The sequence below is a fragment of the Calonectris borealis genome, chromosome 18 (genome assembly GCF_964195595.1).
Source record: "Calonectris borealis chromosome 18, bCalBor7.hap1.2, whole genome shotgun sequence".
NCBI classification, from domain to species: domain Eukaryota; kingdom Metazoa; phylum Chordata; class Aves; order Procellariiformes; family Procellariidae; genus Calonectris; species Calonectris borealis.
Window position 1 is genome coordinate 9,576,687 of NC_134329.1, and position 14,256 is coordinate 9,590,942.

The 14,256-nt window shown below is 59.8% G+C and overlaps 1 protein-coding gene across 1 annotated transcript in view; it reads right to left on the reverse strand.

The window, feature by feature from the left end:
• Positions 1-14,256, reverse strand: part of NCOR2 (nuclear receptor corepressor 2) — a 255,241-nt gene that overhangs the window by 49,911 nt on the left and 191,074 nt on the right. The window contains exons 16-18 of the mRNA XM_075167842.1: positions 13,221-13,393; positions 10,139-10,201; positions 400-542 (exon numbers count right to left, since the gene is read on the reverse strand). Of these exons, the coding sequence (XP_075023943.1) occupies positions 400-542; positions 10,139-10,201; positions 13,221-13,393 (379 nt within the window). The remainder of the gene's footprint in view (positions 1-399; positions 543-10,138; positions 10,202-13,220; positions 13,394-14,256) is intronic.

Here is a 14,256-nt window from a genome sequence, read left to right on the forward strand (position 1 = left end):
CAGCTTACCAGGTAACGGCGGTACCTGCAAGGCACAGAGCTGCCGTGCCCAGTGGGGCTCTCCGTTTCCCGGCACAACCTCGCCGGCATCGAAGGATTTGTGCAGCCAGGCCCGAGCTCTCGTCCTGGCCATCACACCACAACCCCGCTCCTCCTTCTGCTCCTTATCTCCCCACGTACCAGCCATGCTCCAGACACCCAGGCATCTCCCACGCAGCAGCTCCCCCTTCTCCAGACCTCCCAGGGCCAGACGGGCGGACAACCCTTTCCTGCACCGCTTCCCGCTCCCCAGTCCCCAGAGCTTTCACTCCGAGATGATAACGAACCCCCTTGGCTGTGGGAAGCACGCAAGCACTTGCTGGGAAGTATCTACGGGCGCGGGCTGAGACGCGGCTCTCACCATTTTCAGTTTGTGCTGCTGTAGGATCTCATCCAGGTTCTGCCTCTTCTTGTAGTTGAAGTAGAAGTTTTTGCACTGCGACACGGTCTTGGAGCCCACCATCCTGGCAATGGCCGACCAGTTCCGCCCATGCTCAAGGAGACCTGTGGTCACAGGAGGGAAAAAGGAGAAGGGTTTAACACCAGATACGCTCGCACAAGGGCAGCATTATCCATGCGGGATGGGAAACATCTTCCGCGCAAGCCAAACTCCACAGGAACAATATGGTCACTAGCACCCGTCTGCAAGGCTTCCTAGGCCAGGGGATGACCTACGAGAGTCTGTTTTTCTTTCCAAGGGGAAAAAAGGCACTATGCTGACAGCCTCTGGAACAAAACACGTCCCAGAGCCACGTCTCGGCCAGCCACCGGGCAGTCAGGAGGGCGAGCGGTGCTCCTTTCCCTTTGGGACAGTTGCAGGAGGTGTTACCATGCCCAGGAGAGCTCGGGGCAGCAGCAATCAGTCCCTACCATGAAGCAAAGGCTCTTCCCACCCTCCTGTGCCCCAGTGAAGACTTCGACCGGGGTGACAAGGCAGTTCAGGGGGTTGGAGCACAGAGTCCTGTTATGGACGGGGAGGAACAGCCCCGGCAGGGAAGCGGCAGCGAAGCCCCGGTGATGTCCCCGGCTGGGAAGAGGTGTGCCGGGGGATTAGTGCTGATGGCAGGCTCATGAGCAAAAGCAGCTTCCCGGGTCAGGCATCATGCCAAGGGCTGGCAATCCTGGCCAGACGGTGCCACCCAAGCACGGGGCTCCTGCCAGCACTGGGGCAACCCAGCAGGGTGGAGGAGGAGGAGGAGGAGGAGGGAGTGAGTCAGCACCCCGTGTCCTTGTGGTCTCTGCAGGGGTGTCTGGGCACCCGCGGTCCTGCAGCTGGAGGTGGAAGCCACAACCGCAGCCCAGCGGTGCAGCGGCACCCTGGTCCCTCCATCCCAGGCTCCTGGAGGTGACCCAGGTGAGGCCCATCCAGGCTCTCTGGGAAATAAAGCCTCGCTGCCTGCAATCCTTCCCGGTGTGCGGCTGGTCCTTCCCGTGGTGCCTGGTGGGGCCAGAGCTGCCACCAGCCTGCAGGTCGTGCCGGTCCGGCTGGCTCCTCGCTGCCCACGTGATGCCACCATCAAGCCAACAGCTCCTCAGGTCCTCCCCTGCACCTTGTGTAGGGCGCAGGACAGAGAGACTATGAGCCCAGGGGCACGGTACTGCCCCAAAAGGTGACTTCAAGATGAAAACCAGCAGGGAATGAACCTGCTAAGAGCATCCTCCTCTTTTGTTATGCGTTTTTCTGCCCAGAAGCCACCAACCACAGAGCCTGGGAACAGGCACTGCCTGGGCATCTCCGTCCTCCATCCCCAAACCCCTCCCTGGCTGCTCTGACGCTGTGGGGCCCGGGACCGCAGTGAGTCCCACGTTAGGGCTCCTGTGCGTGGCCCTGCCTGGGAGCCACAGGCCCAGCCCTGATGCCAACCTTCAGCCACGCTGCCACGTGTCACCTCTGAGCCCCAGTCTGGACCTAAGTGCCAGCCCAACCTCTGCTTCACCCAACCACAACCCCCCCCACCCCGGGACGGACCGATCTCAAGCAGCCATGAGCAACCAGGGCCCGAGGGACGCACCTCCGGCCAGGATCCGCACGCCCGTGCAAGGTGAGGGCATGGCCTGAGGGCTGTGCGTATGTCTGCATCGAACAGACAGCACCATGTTCCCTAGGAGAGGTGAAACCCCCTCCCTGCTTCCCAGGTCCTGGAGAAAACCAGCAGTACCCAGCACAGTAGGAGTTAACATCCAGTCGGTGCCTGTATCCTGCCCCGTCCCAGCACCAGGGCTTATCAAATTGCATGTAAGAGGCAGGCATCACATGGCGCTGAGCACCACAAAAGGCCGTGGCAAGCCAAGAAACAAGTTTGAGCTTTAACTCTGCAACTCCCAGCCTCGCTCCAGCCAAACCCACGACCTCCGTCACCCCGCTGGCAGGCTGGGACTTCTTAAAAATAATAATAAATGAAAAAAAAAAAAGGACGTCCGGTCACCAACCGCGAGAATCCCGCCCTGCAGTCGCTGAAGGCTGCAGTGGAAAACAGGACGGTCCCCTGTGTCACAGCCCGTCCCCTGTGTCACAACCCAGCGCTGCCATCCAAAGCAAACAAGCGCCTCGGCCCCCTTTGCTCACCGCCGTGCCGGTGGCCCCACACCAAGCGTGACAGCCGGGGCCGGAGCTGTTTGCTGCGCCCCGGCAAAGCCCCGACACGCAAACACCGGCAGCGGCGCGCGGTGAGCCCCGGTGCTTCGGTGGGCGAGATGCCGTGCCGTCTGGCGGAGGGAAGCGGGACCCGGCACGGCAGAGCCCCGCGCCGGGGGGGTAATGGCTGCCAGTGCGAGCGGTCCCCAGCGCGGTGTGACCTTTGCCAGCCGCGGGCGATGCCAGCTCCCGGCTGCCCTTTCCCCTGCCCAGGCTCGCCGTGCCCCTGCCCTCCGCAGAGCTCGGGGACGCGGACGCTGCCGGAGGAGCTCGCAGCTGGCCGGGCAGGTGGCTGCACCCGTGCCGGGCTCATGAGGAGGAAGCTGCCTGCAGCCCCTGCCTGCAGGACCCGGCAGGGAGCCCAGCCGCTCTTCTCTTTACATTAAAACCAGAGCAGAACAGCAACACCTGCTTCCCCACACTGCAATTATCTGCACGCTCGGGGAGGGACCAGCCAAGACACCCTGGGACGTGCCAGTAAGCCCCTCGGCTCAGCGGGCACCCCAGCTCCGCCAGCACGGCAGCCCCCAGCCCCTGTGCCCCCCCAGCCTCCTCCCTGGCACGCCAGCCCGCCTCGGCATCGCACGGCCCTTCGTTCCGCAGCGCAACTGAAACTATGACTAACTGAGTTATCAGATCTTAACGAACCCGGCGCTCGCTGGCTTGGGGCGGGGGCTCGGGACGCAGGGTCTGCCCGCAGGCAGGCAGCTACACGCAACCCTGAGGTTAACCCCATCCTTCGGACCCCAACGCTGGACTTACGTGCTCCGGGTCCGGCTCCGGCGGGCAGGGAGCGTGCCCGGAGCGTGCAGCGGGCGAGCTGGGAAGGACGCGGGCGTCGGGGCACTTCTTCAAAGCCCCCCTGGGCACAGCAGCCTGCTGCGAAGCGCTGCGAGTGCTCCGCTCACACCCTCCCCACGCATTTTGCTTTCGCTCCCTCGCAGCAGCCGGAGACGGAGAAGAAAGCAAAGCCGGTTCCTTAAATCCTGGGGGCGAGAGGATTTCAGAGCCATGGGCGGCCAAGAGCGGCGATCAAGCGGGCGCTGAGGCTGGAAACCAGGTCACAGGCGGGAGACTCCTGACCCTGATGCCAGAAGTTGGTGGGAACACATGCTCCAGCCCCAGCGCTCTTCCCTCCGGCGGGGCTGGCGAGCGAACGGCGTCCTCCGCGCTCCTCCCGCTCGCTTGCCGGAGCTTTCCAGCCGGCTGCAGCCGCGGTTGTTAAGGTGGATGGAAGCGCCTCCGGTATTTTCTCCCCTACCTCACCTCCTCGCCCAGCAGCTCGGGGCTACGGGGAGGCTGTGCAGTTTCAGGAGATGCCCGATGTTGCCAAGAAATAATAATAATTAAAAAAAAGAAAAAAAAGGCAGGAGAAAGGCGAAGGGGAAGGAGCAGCCAACCGTGCGCTGCAGCTCCGCTCCTGCCAGCCCGGGGACGGGGAGCTGGTGCCGTCGGTATGTGGCGGAGCAGGGAGCGAGCTCTAATCTGTTCCTCTGGCTGACCTGGGGCTCGTTGCATCTGAATGTGACCTCTAGACAGAGCATTAATAACGAACGTGGCGCTGACCCAAGCTGACAAGGGGTGCGGCCGCTTGGCACCCGCTCCCGCCCTCCCTCTCTCACTTTCTGTCTCCCTCGCTCTCGCTCTCGTCTGAATGTCAGCGGCAGGGGGAGGGATCCAGGAAAACAAAGCTTGGCTAATAGTTTCCTCCGCTCTCAAGTGAATCAAAGGCGCTTTTCTTTGGGGAGGTGCGTGCCGGCGAGCCCAGTGTCGCACCGACGGGATGCCGCGGTACCCCGGCACGCCTTGGCCCCGCGGCTGAGGAGGGATGGGGAGAGGTTTGGCATCGGTCTCACCGCGGGCGAACCGGGGCCTCTGCTCCGGTACCGACAAGCGGAGGCTGGAAGGAAGAGGAGCCCGGAGAGTGCGGTAGCGTGTGCTCGGCGTCTCGGAGCGCAGAGGAGAAACCCGGAGGGGCAGCCCGGTGGGCGAGGGCCGTCGGCTCGCAGCCCCTCAGCTCTCCGCAGCTGCGGGTTTTTACCGGAGCCGTTCCAAGGCTCTCCGGCACGGCTGCCCTGCTCCACCCAGGGCTCGGCGAGGGCGGAGGGAACCCATAAAAGGGTCCCTTAATGGGAGCTCGCATGGATTAACAGATCAAGGTTACAGGGGAAAAACTAAGTGATCTCATTCCCCTACGCCCGACGGTACCTGGTACGATCCTCCAGCCCCTCTCGCACCCACACACCCTCTCGGGGCAGGGATGGAGGCAGTTCTGGCTACGGCACAGCCAAAATGTGCCGTAAGCCTGTCCCGGAGAAAGACCGGCACCATGGAGTCAGCGACACCACCCATGGCTTCCTGAAAGCGTGGTCGGCATCGCTGAGCTGAATTAGTGCATCGCAGCGCCGCTTCCCCCCGCTGATCTCGGGGCGGTTTGCAGCGCGTGGGAGAACCGAGGCACAAGGAAGGTGAGTAACTTCTCCAGGGCCGCGGAGCCAGTGGGTGGCAGAGCCGGGCGAATGCCGGGCTCCTGATGCCGTGCCAAGGAAAGCAGCGGGGATGGTACATGGGCGGCGAGCCCACGTCCCCGCAGGCGCTGGGGACGTTGCCGGAGGGACCGTCGCGCAGGCAGCCGGCTCGGTGTGCTCTCACCGCGGCGGCAGGCGATGCTCACCCCTCCTCGGGAAGGCGATGCCAGGATCAGCCTGTCGCGCTCCCACCGGACCTCTCCTTCGGTGGCCGGATGCAAGCGCGTCTCTGACGTGCCCCACGGCTCCGACGGAGCTTGCAGCAGAACTCCCCAGCAGCTCTCACACCCATCACGCCACCTCTCCGGAGGGAGGCAGTGCCTCCAAACGCGGCGCGGGTACAGAGTCGGGACCCCCGGCCAGCTCAGCTCTAGTGCCATCTCCCTGCTCCGCTGGCCCCGGCTGGGGACCCTCGGCTCCCAGGTCTCCCCTCCGGAGGAGCCGGTTGCTGGATCACTGCATCAACCCGCTGCAAAAACATCCAGCCCCGTGCCCTGACCACGGGCCTGCCCGGCTCTCCCCCTCCTACCATAACCCTCCTTTTGCGCTCTGTCCCCATCCTTTGAGCCTGCTTGATGGGGGACGGGAAGCCCCCCTGCTCCCCGAGAGGTGCCATTCCCTCCGGTCCGGCCGCGGAAACTCGGAGTCTCCAGCGCAAGGCAGCGAGTCCACGCGCAGCAGCTGCTCCTGGCGGGCCCAGCTCTCTCCCTTCACCTGGTTCGGATATTATTCCTGCTCCCTTATTGTTGAAAAAATAACGCTCAAAATTAAAATGTAGGCTGTAAATTATAGTAATTACCCAGCAGTTCCCCCTGACAGGCCTTTTGTGTTTCATTTGCTGACACTCACTAAGCAAATCCTCGCAGTTTTCCCCTACATGCTCGAGAAACGTGCAGCCATCGGTGGCAGAAAGCGCGGCTCGGGGGGGCACGGCGGGCAGCGGCGCTACGGGCACTATCCCAGGGGTAACACCTTGGCCGAAGAGCAGCAAAGCCCCAGCCTGGGATGGTGGGGACGGGACCGCAGCCGAGCGCACCCTCTTCCAGGGCAAGCGTGGCCAATTCGTGCCTTAGATGCGTTTTTGCCCTCGTGGCACTTAATCCGCCCCATCCCGGTAATTTCCACATGGCTTCGGATGAACTTCATGGCAAGCAGGTGGCTCGCTCGGAGCGGGCAGATGTTGATGCTCTGGCCACGGCGGCGGGGACGGGGACGCTGGGCTGTCCTTGCCCCCAGCCTGGATGGAGGGCACCCGGGTGGGGGACTCCAAGGCGCGTCCCATCCCAGGACCAGCAAGAGGGACAACACGCAGCGACCGGCATGGGCTGCAAACCAGCTTCTCCAGCCCCCATTTACTACCATCAGCAGGTTTTTACAGCAGTAAATATCTCTGACCAGAGAGGGAAAGGCTCCAGCGTGAGCACAGGGGAGATGAAGAGAGGAAGCTACGGAGCTCAGCTCCATCCCGGCTTCCCAGCATCGCCCGTGCTGCAGCCAACTCCTTGTAAGAGCAACAGCTGCCCTGCCATGAAGAAGCGATGGAGGAAAACATGAAGACCCACACAGACCTACCTCCCCCCGCCCTTCGGCCAGCAGCTTGTTAGAAATAACAGCGCAAACCCAAATTAGGGTTGGGGGAGCGCACGCTCCTGCTGGTTGGGCTGCAGAAGGATCCTGTGCAGCGAGACGGCACGCTGAAGGGCAGCCGCGTTCAAAAGGCGATGGGAGATGGCTGGCTTCTGCGGGGGGGCTTTGGTGTCAGTGGGTCTGGCTGTGTGTTAATTTGAAGAAATCAGTATTTTTTAAAAAATTCCACTTTATTTTAGTTTCGTGGACAGAACGGGACTGGGAAAAAAATGGCTCAGGTCAGTCCAAAACTCATCTTACTTTCTGAGTTAGTTGTTGGCAGAACTGAAAATCAGCCCTGAAAGAATACCTTCTGTATCCAGGGAAATATTTTACATCTACCCAAAATGAACTATTCAGGAGTCTTCATGGGTTATTTAACTCTCTGACATCAGCTTTTTACATTCATGCCCAACTCTCCTCTGCCTCATCATGATGACTCCATCCCCCGGCCTCTCCGGCTCCTCGGCCCGGGAAAAGGCACAAGGAGCCCGAGCCTGGCTCTGCCCCGAGGGCGAGGAGCAAAGAGCCTTGCCAAGGCGCAGGAGGACCTCAGGTGAGCAAGAAACTGCCATTTCCACGCCGCCTCTTTTCAAAGAACAAACCCACTTGTTAGACGCCAGGGGGAAAACCCAGAGCCGGGGCGAGAACAGATACCAGACTTTAAAGAGTAACGAAGGTCACGCCGAAACCTCCCGGTTCATCAAGTTCAGCTCCGGCGCTATCGCGGCTGCTCTGCAACGCCGGGCGCTGGCGGCGAAACTTGGCGGAGGGGCTGGGGGGGCAATAAACCCACCCGGCTGCTTGAGGCCGGCGCTCGCCCGCTGCTCGCAAACTCCCTTCCAGCCTACCTTTAACTCCTGCCTGCGTGGGCTCCTGCCCGCGGGTTTCCCAAAGGCAGGAGCTGCCTAAACATTGCCTTTTAAGGAACAGCCCCAACCCGCTGCCGAAAGCTTCCGCACCCTGCCCGGCGGCAAAGCCAGGCAGAGCAGCGGGTGCTGCCCGCTCCCCGGCTCGGGCAGGGAAGGGGGAAATCCTCGAGCGACTCCGGTTAATCAAAACCTCCTGCTTTTAGGATCACAGCTGCGGTGCAAGGAGGCAATATCAGAAAAACACACTACCCCATAATTATACCAATCTCTGCACATTTTGACAGACTAGTGAATCAAAGCTTATTGCATAATAAAAGTGTCGTTAAGCAAGAACTTTCCCCTTGCTAGGTTTTTGTTCCCCTAGTTAACTTTAATAACACGGAACTCCCCTTTATTGTCTCTCCCGGCAGACACAGTCCTGCCTTCTCCTGCTTGGAAACTCTCCGTGCAGCTCTGCGACTCCGGAGCAGAGCAGACGACTTCGGCGTCTCACTGTCCCAGGGCTGTTTTCTCTTACCTCCCTGAGCAGAAATGAGACGGGGTTTCACGCCACGCACAAAAAAGCCTGGGGTGGATGGCAAGGCCGGGCTGATCTCCCGGCTGGCGGGTGCTGGGAGCAGAGGTCACCATCCCCATCTGCCCAAGCGCCCCGGGGTGTTAGGGCTGACTTTCCGTAGGACTCACATCTCGCTTGTTTAACTCCCCGCACCAGCCAGCTGTGGGCTCAGACTGGTACCAGTACCGGGGAAGAGTGTGGCTAGGGCAGCCGAGTCCTTGAGGTGAGGAGGATGGTGCCAGTGTCTCCGAGCCCGCCCCGAGCGAGATGCCCGCTGCCTCCTCCGCCCCTGCCCAGCCGTGCCGGCAGCGGGCTCTGCCACCGCCTCCTCCAGCCTCTGAGGTTACCTCCGGAGTTTCGCAGCCGCCGCGAGTCGGAAACCCCCACCGCGCCGGTCCCTGGAAATGCCAAACAGAGCCAGTTCGAAGCATTAAAGCGGCTGCTTCCTGGCAAAGGGGAATTTGGTTTCTCTGTAGAAGTCTGGTGTTGCAATCTCAGTTTCCCAGGTTGTAACGGAGGGGAAAACGTCAGCGATCGGGCTTTACACCAGCAAATCTCCCTGCCCCGTCCTGGCCCCTGGGCTGGAATAACGCTACGTGCTCCCACGCTTCATCCTTCCTCCGCGCAGGCTTTGGCAGATGGTTTTAAGACTCCTTAAGCGCACCTCCAGCATAAAACAGCAAGAGGCACTTTTTAACAACCAGATGCAATCTCCAAAACAAAGCGGTGCTCGGAAAAGATCCCTCCAACGACCCTCCCCTGCTCAGCACCTGCTCGCCCCATTCCCTGGCCCCGGGCCAGTTTGCTTGATTAAAGTCTATCTATTAAGTTTTGCATCTATAGAGAGCCCCGCTCGGCAACGCGCAGGATTGGCACCGGGTTGTAAAGAGGGTTGGAACAGCTTAAAGGCGAGTGAGCCAAACACTTTGGGATATTCACAGGCAAAGTAATCCAAGTCCACAGCTCCCATCGGCACCTGGGCAGCCGGCGCTCCAGAACGTGTAATCACCATCCCGGCAGCAGGTGCATTTTTCCAAGCAGAGCCGAACCCGCTACCACGCCTGTTTGCGTTTGCCATCCCCAAACGACACTCATTTCCATTTTAATTTCCCATTTACAATCCTCACCGGGCCAGGAGAGTCGGTAGCGATGCAAGCGGGATGCACGGGCTGGGGACGCGAGCTCAACAGCCCATCAATAGGACACGACTTTGGCAAAAAAATTAAAGCAGCGAAAGAGCTGGCGCAGGAGCGGCACGAGGAGGGGAAGTGGCAAGAAGGGCTGTGCTACACTCAGCACTTTTTAAAAACGGTCTCAGCAAAGGCTCTGAATCAGCGCCAGGATGTAAAGTCACCCCGCGCTGCCCACAGCCCCGGCTCTCGCGAGCTCCCCGACGCGCCGAGCGCCGGGGTTCACCATCCTCTCCCTAAATCCCAGAGCTGCGAATGCAGGCAGGCACTCTTGGCGTGTCTGGAACAGATCGCGCCCATCGCACGAACCTTCGGAGAGCGGCGCGAAGCTGCACCTCACGCTACAGACACCAAGCTGCAAAAAGCAACAGGCGAAGCGCCTTCCTCATTTCCTACGGCCGGCTCCTGCCTCGCGGGACACGTGCGGGCTCCGGCCGCAGCCCAGACATCCTTGGTGTCGGCAGAGCTCCCGGGGCCGGACTGGCTGAGCACGCGCCCCGTGCCACCACCCGCCTCCCTCAAAACCCCCCCCGAGCCTCGCTGGGAACAAACCAGCAGCGGGACGGGCAGAATCCAGCCCCACGGCTCAGGACCCAGCGCCCTGCAGAATCTCCAGCAGTCAGACACCGTCCACCCCCGATTGCTGGCTTAGCTCCAGCAGAGCCGACAGGAGAAAGAAAACGAGCAGCTCACCTTTTTTAGCCGTCTCCATCTCCTCTTCGGTCCAGCGAGAGCTTTCATTCATCTCCAGAGAAGCTGGGAAGGAGGAAGGAAAGGAGAGCAGTCAGCTGTGAGCGGGACCCAGCAAGCCCGGCGAGCTCCGAGGAGATGCTCGAACACCCAAACCCCGTCCCGCACCCTGTTCCCCAGGGGCACGACAAAACGCCGTGCAGTGCAAAAGTGTTTCTGCAGGGAAGGCTGTCGCGGTGCGGGCTCTCAAGGCTTTTCCACGCCACGGTAACCCATGCACAGCATCCCCCCCGGGATGCGTCTTGGTGATGCAAAACCTCTACTTTGGGACTGGAAGCGAAGCCAGATGGCTTGAGGGTGGCAGCAGATTTCCTGCTGATTTGGTGCCACGCACTCTAGCCCGCCAACAACAGGTACCTAAGATGGAGCCGACTTTGGCTGAGTGCTTTGGAGGTGGCAGACGCAGGGTGGGACCGTCACCCTCGGTGGAGACGGAGAAACAGCGTCACCTCAGCGGTGACTTTGGCCGACCACATCCGTGAAGGGAGTTGGCCGCGCTTGACCGCGGGCTCCCTCAGTGCCATCACCGGGCTCTCGGGCATCTCAGAGCCGCTTCCAGCAATGCCGGGGGCTCACCCGGATCAGCGCCCATCGCAGGGGGACCGTGCTGCTCCGGCCGGGAGGGTTGGAGAGGGGCGTCAGCACCTGATGCTCCCCCTCTCCCCCACCCCAGGCGCGGTGCTGGGGACAGCGAGGTCCTGCATAAAGCCTTCACTATGCAACAGTCCTGCTGGCAGCCTGGCACTAGAGCAAACCCTACAATAACAAACCAGGGTGTGAGTCAGAGGCAAAAAACAACTCGGTAAGGAAACAGATTTCCGGCTCAGGCTGCCAAGGGGTTATTACTCTAAACAACAGGCAAAGCATTATTTCAACAGTGATGAGAGATGTTTTGACAGCGTCCTTTTAAAATGGAAAACAGGCTGATAGGTTCAGGATAAAGAATATGGGCGAGGAGAGAAGGAAGCATCTTCCAAGAAACTCTACAAGAAGCCAAGACCCTGCGGGCGGAACATGGGCTCCGATGCTCACGGCATCGGGCAGAGGAATCTCCTTCACAGCCGGCTGAGCACGACTGCAGGTGTCACCTCCTGGAAGTCAGCGCAGGTCACCGCCTCCCCCAGAAACGCCGAGCCCCCCGGGACGCCGGCCAAGAGGGAGGGAAATGGATACCTCGCCACTTCGCCCGCAGAGTCGGGGCCGGGGCCGTGACGCTCATTTACGTAAAAGCAAGCGTCCCCGACGCGCTGCGCAGGGCCCTTCACTCAGCTTGAGGATGACTGTTATTGTATGGTAAAGAAATGTCAAAGAAACGGCCCGTTTGGTTTGATTAATGGTATTTACTGAGGTTGCGCAGTTATGAAACAGATGCCTACGGGGAGCTCCGGCATGCTGCAGTTAAACCACAATACGGTTTTGTGTTGGTTTTTAATGTTCAATTGGTATTTAAAATGCAATAACTTTCTTAGCCAACCTAAATTAAAGCCCTATTGGAGAGACATACAGTGAAACCAATAGCTCAGATATGTCACTGGAATCGATCCATTCCCTTTTCCCAATTTAACACGGTCTAAAGTCTTTTCCCCATGTTCGCAGTGAAGTTTATTGAGGACTCTGAGATGCTGGGATAAAAAAAATCCCATCTAAGTTACTGGCATTATCTGCTGCTTCTTTGCAGCATTGCTTAACAAGTTTGAGAGGGAGAGCAGGGCTCCGTTGTGCCGGGAACTATTTATATCGCCTGTATGAAAACAGAGCGCTCGCAATCAAGGCTTCAGCCAGTTGTCAGCAGAGGAACAGGGAGGCGAAACACCTCCGAGAGATTTATAGCACATGGAACAGAACAAGCAAGAAACTGCAGAGCAAGGAAACCGAGAGGAGTCACCCTGTTTTTATTTTTACTTGCCTTAAGTAGCGCAGTAATAATTTCATACTTGATAAGAGTAAAAACCAGAGGAAAATCAGCCAAATTCCTCGATGCATTGGCTTCTTTAAGTCAATACACGAGCAGCGTCCCAGGGTGACCACTACTGATGCTGCAGACACGAGCGGCAGATGGACCTGACGTGGGGCTGCGGGTGCTGCCGTGAATTCCCGTCTAGCCCGAGACGGGCGCGGGGGCATCGCACGGCTCCGGCTGACCGCTGCTGGCGGCCGCGGGCTGGCGCGGTCCCTGGGTGCCACGTTACAGGCAGCACGCGTTGCCTCACCCACCTCGCCCTGAGGCTGCTCCCGGCCTCTTCCCGCTGCAGCCACCCTGCAGCCTTGCGCAGGCAGGACAGGAAGGAAAACACGGACCACCGCGCCCGGCTGGCTACCGATGGGGGAGATGAGCGGGGGCACCGGGGACCGGCATGGGAAATGCTGCTTTTTGGGCAAAACAAGCGCAACCTGGGGTGCACAGCACAACTGCAGCCAGGATGGAGGCTCCTGAGCAGCCGTAACCCACTGCCTCCCCACCACATCCTTCAGCTGCAGCCATGAGGAAGGGGTCAGCCCAATTCCCAAGGCCGACGCAAGACCCCGCAGGCTGCAGCTGCTCGGGCTCCAGGCAAATTTGAAAACAGAGAGGGCAGGAGAACTGGCAGAGACCCAGGCAAGCCCAGGAGGGCACAACAGGCTCCTGCACAGAGCTTGAGGGTACTTGGAGCCCGAGCTGCTGCAGAGGGAAACACACCTCTGGGTGCAGAAGGTGCAGGAGCCCTGCATGAACCCAGCCAATGCACTGCTAAAAACAACAGCTTCCCGTTTTGTCTTTTGCAATACTTTCCCCCTCTGAGGCCCTAAAACATGCAGCCAGGACAACCCAGGCTTGCAAATGCCTCTGGTTCATCCAGGCGAACCGCACTGGGTAATTCATGGGATAGAGAAACCTCACTGCTGCCCCCCCGAAAAGGAGGCTCTCCCGAAGGAAAACCCTCCTCCGTGAGCAGGGAGCAAAGCAGGGTGATGCCCCATCCCAGCAGAGTGGACACCCCAAAAGCCCTGCCAAGGTCTCCCCGTCCCCGCGCCCGCTGCTACGCACCCAGCTCCGCGCTCTGCTGCGGGGCGGCCGCCTCCTCGTTGTTGGCTTCGTTCGCCATGGAGCGGGTGATGCGGCCTTTGCGCCTGCCCTGGCTGTTGGCGGTTTTGCGACCTTTGGAGGTGACGGTTTCTTTCTCATCGTTGTCTTCCCCAGATGTGTCGTCGTTCTTGTCCCTGCAAAAACAGGGAAGGAAGAAAAAACGTTGTCGGGTTGGTCCAATTTTTAGGTCAAGCCATTATTGCTTTGCACGTGTTGGGGGATTTTTTTTTTTTTTGTTGGTCTTTTGGGGGGGGCAGGTCTGCATTTTTTTTTGCAGACGCAGGCTCTTTTCCTGGCTGGGAATGGGCTGGATTGGTGGTGGGGTGATTTGCGGTGGGGTTTTCTTTCTGCAGCTGGCTGCAGCACCACCACCAAGTGCACGCAGAGACCTGACGGAGACAGGTTTAATACCAGACCATTCAAATTCATCCCTGCCTCCTCCTCATTTATCTTCCTGAAAGGGACCTGCTGGTAAATGTCTTAGCAGCCTAGATATAATGAAGCCAGATGTTCTTTTAAAGCCAGTATTAAGCCCATTACAGATAGCTAGCGGTCTGCGTGCCAACCTTTCCCCGCCACAGCTCCGACGCTCCCCGTTCGGTGTGAGGGAGGCAGGGCTGGCTGCAGCCCTTCATCTGGGAGCGCTCACGTTGACATCAGTAACGCTAAAGGTGAAGAGCCACGCTCGGCTGCGCCCGGATTGCTCCTCTGACTGCTGGAGGCTCTCGCAACAAAACAAGCTGGAGGATCAGAGGGGCTTTGCGGGTCGATTGGGTTTATATTTAAAAAAAAAAAAAAAGCGTATCAGAGTTGCTTTCCCTGTTTGGGAGCAGCAGGGAAGGGGAATGAAGAGGAGAGCAGGCTCTGCCCTTCCCTCCCTGCGGAGGTGAGGTGGGAGCACATGGTCCTGCATGGGGTCAGGCAGCCCTGGACCACGCCGTGTCCCACCGCCGCATCCCACCGCCGCATCCCACCGCCGCAGCCCCAGCCCTCGCTG